The sequence below is a fragment of the Muscardinus avellanarius genome, assembly GCF_963383645.1.
Source record: "Muscardinus avellanarius genome assembly, chromosome: 4".
NCBI classification, from domain to species: domain Eukaryota; kingdom Metazoa; phylum Chordata; class Mammalia; order Rodentia; family Gliridae; genus Muscardinus; species Muscardinus avellanarius.
In genome coordinates, this window is record NC_137789.1 from 107,696,843 (window position 1) to 107,706,895 (window position 10,053).

Sequence of the window (10,053 nt, forward strand, 5' to 3'; positions counted from 1 at the left end):
GAGGTGTAGCTCAGTGGTAGAGCACTTGCCCAGAACACACGAGGCCCTGGGTTTAATGCTCAAAAGAAAAAATATTAACTTATTAAAGGGTTTATAAATTAATATTAAACCATGAACTTACACTATTCTTGCTTATTTAAAGAGCAATTCTAAACCGGGCATCATGGTGTATGCTTGTAATACCAGCATTTGGGAGGCTGAGACAGGAGGATCGTAGATCGTGGCCAGTCTCAACTACTTAGTGAGGCCCTCTACAACTCAATGAGACCCTGTTTCAAAAATAAAAAAAATTGGAAAAACTAGGTCTGGGGGTGTCTCTGGGAGGTGAAATGTCCCTGTGTTCCATCCCCAGGACCGCAAAAAGAGCAATTCTTATCTGCTGTATGTTCCTGTGGGAGAATTACGACCTTTACAGTTTACCTAAATGTTCCTCATTCAAGTAGGATCACAGAATACTCAAGAATAAGAAAGGAAAGGTAATTTTTCAAATGTAAAATGGCCCGTTTGATAGAGTAATTCCCAAAATAATGCCTGAACCTTGTTGTCATTTATTTCCAAGTCCTCAAAATTTACAAATGTGATCACATATACTTCCTTGATTTGGAAGAAATGTAAAGGGGGGAAACCAAAAGCACCTTTTTCCTATGTACAAATATAAAACCTGATTATAAAAGACATCTTTAGAAGTGTACTTGTAACATATTATTGGTTCCTCAGGCTCTCCCAAACAGAAGAGTACAGATACATAGTTTATGCCACTACTTATTGGAATAAGTCATAGCCGACAGTGAGCATGGTGTCCTGAGATGGGCAAGAATTCAAAAAAAAATTTTTATTGTGTAATGTGGACCACATAGCTTCAATTCTATTACACTTATCTATAAAATGGAAATAATATCTACCTTGCAGAGATAATAGTCTCTGAGAAATGCTACCCTAGAAAGCCAGCTTGAGACCACAATCCAAGAAGTGAAAGGTATTGTGTCTGTCCCAAGTGGGGCCTTAGCCCTGCTATTTTATTTGCAAAAAATAGAAAAGGAGGAGATTTTTTTGGCTTCCTTAATACCTCCAGGATAAGTTGCAAACTCCTTAGCAAGACACACAAGCCCGGGCTGGGCGTGGTGGCGCACGTTTATAATCCCAGCATTCCGGAGGATTGCAGTTCGGGGACAGCCTCAGCTACTTAGTGAGGCCCTTCAGTGAGACCCTGTTTCAAAAAGATAAAAAGACTAACAATATAGGACTGGGGGGGGAGGGGGGTGTAGCTTGAAGGTAGAATGCCTCCGATACTGCAAAAAAAAAAAAAAAAAGACACACAAGCCCTATGAAACCTGGTTTCTGTTTATCTCTAGAACCTTTTTTTGTGTGTATGGTACTGGGGGATGGAACCCAGGGCATTCTACTTCCAAGCTACACACCCCAACCCTATTTTTATTCTTTATTTTGAAACAGAGTCACTGAGTTTCAGAGGTCCTCACTAAGTAGCTGAGACTGTCCGCAAACCGCAATCCTCTGATCTCAGCCTCCCAGATGCTGGCATCGCAAGCGTGGGCCACCATGCCTGACTGAACTGTGTTGCTTATCACCCTTTGCCTCCTCACTCCCACCTGGCACTCAGGGCCGGTACCACCCTGGGCTGCCTGTTGTTCCTTCAACTCAAACTAGTTTCTCTGCCTTCTGTTGGCTTTCCAGGAAACTTCTCCCTCTGCTAAGAGGCATCAAATTTTCCTTGGGTCAAGCACAGTGGCACATGACTGCAATCCCAGTACTTGGGAAACTGAGGCAGGAGGATCATATATTTAAAGCCAGTGTGAGATCATGTTTCAAAATAAATAATAAAAAGGGCTGAGCGTGTAGCTCAGAGATAGAGTGCCTCAGGGTTCCTAGCACCACAGAAGAAGGAGAGAGAGAGGGAGGCGAGGGGGAGGAGGAAGAAGACAACTTTGTGCCACCATGTAACTTTCTTCAGGAATCCATCCCAGAAACCTCTCTGAGCTATTTGGTCCTTTTCAATAACTTCTGTTTGCCTCTAGTATAATACACTACAGCATTTTTATCAACGTTCTTGCCTATCTCCTCTAGCAGACTGAATTCTTGGGAGCAGGTACTTGTTTGACTTTCTCTATCCCAAAACTTGATCGATGTCTGGCACACAAAACAAGTCCTCAACAAATGTTCTTATTAAAAAATGAACTGTAGAATCAGACAGACTTGGGTCCAAATTCCACCTCATAGTGCCATGCTATTTTGGATAAAATATGATTCCTCTGAGCCTCAGTTTCTCCATCTACAGGATGAGGAGAAAAACACATCAGTTTCACTTGTTTAGATTAAATAGTAAAATGCACAGGGAAGTTCTCAGAACAAAGTAAATGTGGAAGAAATGGTTGACTATACAACTTTTGCTGCTGTACCTTGGGCCCCTGGATGGCTAAGACCATACCCTAGATATTCAATAACATTTTGGTAAATAATCTAGAACTTCTTCCTCAGGGTGTATCATGGAAACATTAAAATAGGCTAATCAATGTTCAATTTAGTAGGCATATATTGAGCATTCCCCATTCCTAGGGCACTCACTGTCCTGGTTGCAAAGGGGTATACAAAAGTAGACGAGGTAAATATTCCCTTAAGAGTTTAAAATGTAGTATAAGATCACACACACACACACACACACACACACACACACACACACACAATCATTTGAATACAAAGAACAAACTAAAATTCAAAGAGATACCAGACCAAGATACTTTCTGCCTCTCACAAGTAAGAACCAAACAATGATGGAGTCATACCTGAGACTAGAGCAATCAGTCTGATCTTCATGTAGAGAGACTGTGTCTTCGTCACACCTGGGGAGAGGAGGAAAAGCATGTCAGATCTAACTCTATGCTGTAGCAGTAGCAACTATAATCTAGAATCAATCTGAAGATTAGCACAGTAAACTAATAGGCATAAACAGTCCCCACCAATCTCTCCCACGCCAGCTCTGATTCCTGACATGTCTACCATGTAATGACACCAGTGTTGTCCCACTGTGTGAACTCAAAGGCTCAGAGCCAGATGTGACTCTCCTTTTTGGCTCTACTGCTCAACAGATATCATCTAGGATCTTCCTAAGGACCTAGATGTTCACAACATACAGACATCAGGCACCAAGATGAGTGGGCTGTTGCTAGCTCAAAAGAGATTCCACTACATCCCTCTGCATCAAGTAGTCCCAAACCATGCCAGCTCCTGCTTGATTTATCCCATTAGCCTCAGAGTTTCTTGATCTTGTGAAAAAGAAATTTCTGAATTAACCATATGAAAAAGTCTTGACTCTTCCATATTGAAAAATCTCCTTCTAACAGCAGCTAGAATGGCAATCATCAAGAACGCAAGCAGTAATAAATGCTGGTGAGTTTAAGAGGAAAAAGAAAGGACGTACATATACTGCTGGTGGGATTGCAAGCTAGTACAACCACCATGGAAATAAGTAGGGAGGTTTCTCAAAAGAGTAGGAATGGGACCACCATATGACCCACATACCACTCCTCTGTTCTTTTCTAAAATAAATTTAGAATACTATACTGATACACACATACTCATGTTATCTCAACACAACTCACAATAGCCAAATTATGAAACCAACCTTGGTCTCCATCAACAGATAAATGGATAAAGAAACTGTGGTGTATATTCACAATGAGGTCTTACTCATCCATAAAGGAGAACAGAATTGTCCTTGGAAGGAAAATAGACTGAACTAGAGAACATTACGCTAAGTGAAATCAGCCAGTCTCATAAGGTCAAGCGTCATATGTTTTCTCTCGTATGTGGAAACTAGAGAGAAAATAGGAAAGAAAGGAGACTTCACGACAGATGCACTGCTGCAGTGCCTATCAAAGCGCTATTTCAGAGCTGACACTGAAAAAACACTTGAACTGAAACATTAACTGTTCCCTTAATAGGTATGGTGTCTGAAATAATTTAACAAATGTGCATTGAGCATTTACTGCATCCTGGGTACTGAAGTAAGCCCTGGAACTATGCTTCTCAAACTCTATGGTTCAAGACTAACCAGTTTTGTTTGTTAATTTCTAACCGACTATGTACAAATACATTAGTAAAAATGTCACAGCAATGTCAAACTCCTATTAAAGTTCTTAAATGTTTACTTCCCGTTTCTGTTTTTTTTTTTTTTTCTTGTCCCACACAAGTTACAGTTTGGATACTCTCACTTTGAGTAGTACTGTTTCTGAAGGACACAAATTTTTAAAAAGACCTAAAGCCTGTTCTGAGAAATTCAGTGTGATAACTGGTCAAAAATAAGTAAATAGATACCTACATATGTAAATATGGCTATAATACAGTGCTTGTACTGTACTAAATAACTTGGAATTTTTAAATACTGTTGTCTGACAATAGTATATAAATAACCCACAAAATGAGCTGGTGAAAGCCCCAGCCTTCTTCTTCCCTTACAATCTTTTAAAATTAGGGCTTTTGTGGTGAGTTAAACAAAGTCCACCTACAGACTCTAACCCTCTTTACCTGTTAAAATATTCTGTTCCCTTAGGCATTAAAAAAAAATTGGTTGACTTAACAAAATGCTCCTTTCAACAGAATAATCTACATTTTTCTGCTTTCTCATGTTTTTGACTGCTAATAACCCACTCTGTCCATCTCACTGAAAACAACAATTAAAATCACAAGCATTCCATTGTTCTCTCCATTAGCAGCATTCACCTACTAGATCATCTGGGCTTATGATGTGAATGATAATATTTTCTACTAGCAAAGTAGAAAAGTCTATAAAGAACACAAGTCTAGAATTGTTGCTTCTGAGGAACCTCCACTTGAGAGTCAACCCTGGAACTCAACAAAAACAATTGTTTGGATTTGACAAAAGTTTCTTTTTCTCTTTCATTTGATTTATTATTTTTTCTTCTCAAAGTATAATCACTTAAAAATGTAAAATTCACCACCAGAATAAGTTGTAGATGCTTTCTGAAGCATGGGGCTGGACCAAATTAGTGAATCCAATTTTTGTTTTGTTTTGTTTTTAGGTGGCACTAGGATTAAACCCAAAGGGTGCTCTACCACTGAGCTATATTTCTAGTCCTTTTTATTTATTAATTTGGGACAGGGTGAGCTAAGTTGCCCAACCTGGCCTCAAACTTGCAATCCTCCCACATCAACCTACTGAGTCACTGGGATTACAGGCATGCTCCACTATGCCCAGCTTTAGTGGATTCAGTTTTAATACCTACTGAACAACTCTGGTTGCCACTGAAGGAAACACAATTCTAAGATTTCAGAGTCAGCAAATTGAAGTAGACTTCTCTACTGGCTTACCAGGGACACATATTCAAGTTCTTTGAGTTCCATGGAGTTTTAAGTTGCTTTAATAAAGATCATCAACTTCCACTCAATTAACATCTCCTTTCTGTCCTTGCTCAGGAGGGTCCTATAGTGCTGGTCCAATTATGAAACTGGATTGCACAGTGGGAGCCTACCCAGATATCCCCATTCCTGGAAGAAAATCAACTCAGTCGAAGAGGCCAACTGGTCTGGGGCATGGCATTCTCTTCCAACATTATAGCCCTAGATGGGAATTAGTTACAAATCTGTTTCATAATCTCCCTCTTAGGTATTAAAAAATGAGCACACTCTATTCTAACACAATGTTTTTCAAATGGTATGCTCTAACCTGTTAGTGGATCTAGCACTTTTTTTGGTTAGTGTTGTTAGAGTAGGAAATGTCAGCATACTACAATTTAATTATTGTTTTAGAATTTAAATTGCATATGTGTATGTGCATTGGATTGCAATACAGAATTTTGTTATGATGGTATTCATAGTAAAAAAAAAAATGTGAAAGGCACGTCCATCAAAAGAGTTTCTTTGCAGTTTTCATCAACCAGTTCCTAAATTCCAGAATCCTTATCTGTGGTGACCTAGATAATGAGTGGATAACTTGTTTTTTGGTGGGGTTTTTTTTTTGCCATCATTTCTTTATGAAAGGCTTAGGGTTGTTACTTTATTTCCCTATTTGGAATTTTGCTCCCTTAATCAACCACAAGGAAGAAAAGGTGTACAAGTACTTCACAGCTCACCTGCTGCTTCACATGATTTCAATACAGCTTGACAAGGCTGTGAGGGAAGAATTACTATCACACACAGGCCAGGTTATTGCCCAGGATTCCATAGCCGAAAGCAGCAACGCCCGAGTTCTTTCTGCTCCACCACACTAAGTCCCCACGGCAGAAGCCAAATAACCTACTAAGTCTATATTCCCAGAGACTTGTATGAGAGGGAGAATGACAGTTCTTAGAATAATGGTAGTGAAAGCAGTGTCCATGAGAAGCTCTCTTTTCTGACTAAATGGGAAGAGAGGCTTCAGACCGGCTGATAGTAAAATGCAGTTGTGTTAGTAAGAAATTTCTGTGCACCTATCATACCATGTTCCCTGAAGCAAAGTGGCAGCTGTACAGCTTCCTGTGGAGTCTCTCATCGTGTGGCGGCAGAACCACCTGCATTAGCATTATCTGGACTACCTGGTCAAAATAGCAGACTCTAGCCCCACTACAGCTATCTTAAAGTGGTGCCTAAGAGTGTAAATTTTTAAACCAGATAACCCACTCACATCACTTGTAAGCTTCAGTTTGGACTTAAAGATTTCCAAAACCCAGACCAGCCTTGGGCTGATTCCAACACAGTTACCCATTCTGGTTTCCCCCTTGAGATACAAAGCCTGGGACTGTATCTTTTTCACAAACCCCAGTCCTCTTCCCCATTAATAGTGATGATCAGTTGTTTTTGAGAATCAATGAATGAAAACCAGTCAGAATAATTATGAGCCAGGCTGTATTTCAGATAGCAAGTTAGTCAGAACATCACAGGACATGAGCATAGAAAAATAATAAGTGAAAAGATGCTTGCAGATATGGAAGAAAGGCCAAGGCCATTCTGAAATTGAAAGACTTGAAGTAAGAAAAGAAATTGTTCCAGCCGGGCATGGTAGTGCACGCTTGTAATCCCCGCGCTTGGGAGGCGAAGACAGGAGGATCGCGCAGGTTTGAAGCCAGCCGCGCTGGCATCAGAGACCCTGTTTCCAAAAATAAAATAGGTCTGGGAGTGTAGCCCGGAGGTAGAAGGGCTCCAGGAACCCCAGTACCACAAAAAAAAAGAAAAAGAAAAGAAAGAAATTGTAAGAAATTGTTCCAAAGCTTCACAGACAGTGTGAGAACTGGCAAAAAACTAAGAGGAAAATCAAATCTGTACCTCAGTCCCTCCAAAGTCTACTTCCCTTAGACTTTTGGGAGACCACCAGGCCAACTGGAACTCTACTTGATAAAATAACTCATTTTGTATTAAAGACTCTACCTTCTAGGATCATAGACTATTTAATTTCCATTTTAATAAGGGTCAATACCAGAGGTCTTACTCCAAAAGAAATAATTTCCAGGTGTAATTTCAGTGGGTTTAGATAGGAAGAAACAGGAATGGGGTAGGGACAGGAGGAAGAAGAACTTTTCTAGTCTCTGAAACATGAGAAAGTGCCTCCCAGTGCAGGCCAAGACATCACCCAAACATTTACTGAGCCCCTGCTCTGTCTACGTCTCAGGATAGTGTCCTTGTAATCCTGCTGGCTGAGGGCTTATGCCCAGAAATCTAAGGAACATGGTTCCTATCACTGAGGCAGGGGTGGAGAAGTATCATGTTTGACAGTGTCTAGTTTCAAATGACCCTCATCTGTGCTGTGTTATACCTAGGAAGCTTCTGATATGGTTTCAATGTATTCCTTAGATTTTATATTAACCAGATGGCTTTCCAATTATCACTCAGAGCCTTTTAAAATACATCACTGTCACTTCTCTGAAAGTAACAACATGATCTTATGCAATCAGAACTCCTTGGGGAGTATCCAGAGATGAGGTGTCACACTCTCCCCAGCATTTAAACATAAAAACTTCACACACATACAAAAAAAAAATATATATATATATACACAAATATATATAAATTATATATAAATTATATAATATATAAATAATATATAAATATATATATATATATATCTCATATGAAATTTGAAACCAAGTGTCTCCATTTTGAAGTTGCTAGGCCTGTGACCAACTGGGGATTGAGCCACACAGGGGTCTTGAGAATGAGGCCAAAAAGCACTTGGAAGCACAGCAAGGAGAAGAGACTACACCTGTGCACCTGAACCAGAAAGCCCAGGCCTCGTCCTCAGCCTGCAGACTTCGACATGTATTTCTCTTCTTCTCTCCGTCTTTTAGAAAAGCAAAGTGGTGGCACAGGTTACTGAGCAATTTCATTAATGGGACGCAGGTCCCAGTGAGGATTTCATATTGCATCTTCTAAAGTTAACCTTGTTTTATTTTTTTTAAGTGGCTCCATTTAAATGAGATCAAAGCTAGAAACTACGAGAGTAGCAATCCAACCCGTGATAAGAAAATAATAATAATAATAATAATAATAATAATAATAATGTGTGGGAAACTGAGGAGGACCTGCTGGTGAGCACCACAGAATCTTGTACCTCTATCACCAAGTCACTGTGACAGTGGTGGAACCTGACAACATTTAGTTCTATATTTATTTGCCTTTTAGAGAACTTTAACAAACAGCTCTCAAAAGTTAGTTGGGCTTTCTGTATCAAACTCATAACATCTTTAAAAATATAATCGAGTATACAACTTTACACATGACTTGTTCCTGAAAAGCTGTCCAGAGTTAGCAACGTGAATTAGCTTAGAGAAAGACTGCTAGAGGATGGCTGCATATATGGTTTGTATCTAAATATACATGTAAATTAAATTAAATTTATTAAATTACATATAGTATGTATATGTTCCCTGTGAATTTTAACACATAATATTAGGGAAACATACTAAGGAAGAGACGATAAGACTTAAAACAATGAACTGTAAATATCTAAAAAAAAAAAAATACTGTGCCTGCTGGCCTTGAGTGAAACATTGCACTTCTTCATTTCCGTTTAAATAGTGTCATCTGCCCTGGTCAACAGCTTTACCATAGGACGAGAACACTCATTCCTCCTACAGCCACATCTCTGAAGACAAAAACGACAAAGGGTACCCAAGAAAAGTTTACTCTGCTGTGTCTTAAAAAATCTGTCGCCACAAGAGAGCGAAGATAAGTTTAGCCTGTTTATCACATGCTGGAATTAAACCCTAGTCTTTTCGCATCCATCTCCTATTTGCAGCAAATGCATACAGCGTGTACTCCATGAAAACTGACACTAATGTTGGCAAAATACAACCAAGCTCCCTGCCTGACATGTCAGATAGATTTTTTTTTTTTAATCTAAGCTCCAAGAACATCTTGGAGCATGGAGCTCCTGCAAGCAGTCCGCTGGTTTTAATATCTCTCCTGCAGCTGCTAAAATGCTGATTTCAACCTGTAAAGACTTCTGGGCCCCATCAGCGGGCTGGCAGTCTTCGCAGCTCCATATTACAGGAGACAATGCACCTCCTACGGCGAGGGGTTGGGGACGATTACCTTCACGATAGTTGCTTCCAGAGAAAGGCATGCAAGTCTAATTTTAATGGCAAGAATCACTTACTCTGTTACAGCGGTGCTGCTGAAGGAATTATCCTGAAGGCTGAAACAGAAACAAGAAAACATCAGCCAAGTCCGGCCGGGGAGCCGTCCCCCTGATCGCTCTCCGGGAGTTAGAGCTCATACACAAACATGGCATTGCAAGGCTTATCGCAGGGCTTGCCCGGCACGCTCCTCTACCTTGGGCTGCTGTCTGCACATGCTCGTAACGACACCCCCAGCAGGGGCCCAGCCGCACAGGCGAACCACAAAGCCCGGCAGCCCGCGTGCTGCGGGCACAGCGCGGGGCGGGGCGCGGCGGGGGCGACCCCAGACCCAGCCCCGGGCGCCTGGAGGGGGGCCCGACCCCAGCCCCGCCAGCCCCGGAGCGAGCGCGGGATTCGCGGCTTGCTGACCCAGACACCCCGGACTCGCGGGAGCGATGCCCGGGTTTCTGCCTCGGCGCCCAAATACCCG

The 10,053-nt window shown here is 41.0% G+C and overlaps 1 protein-coding gene across 4 annotated transcripts in view; it reads right to left on the minus strand.

Moving 5' to 3' along the window:
• The window catches only part of FAM13C (family with sequence similarity 13 member C), a gene marked incomplete at both ends in the record, with an annotated part of 120,063 nt that extends 110,400 nt beyond the window's left edge, over positions 1-9,663 (minus strand). For all 4 annotated transcript variants that reach the window (XM_080693679.1, XM_080693678.1, XM_080693677.1 and 1 more), the window contains 2 exons: positions 2,799-2,855; positions 9,602-9,663. In XM_080693679.1, coding sequence (XP_080549805.1) covers positions 2,799-2,855; positions 9,602-9,663 — 119 coding nt within the window. The remainder of the gene's footprint in view (positions 1-2,798; positions 2,856-9,601) is intronic.
• Positions 9,664-10,053: the final 390 nt, after the last annotated feature.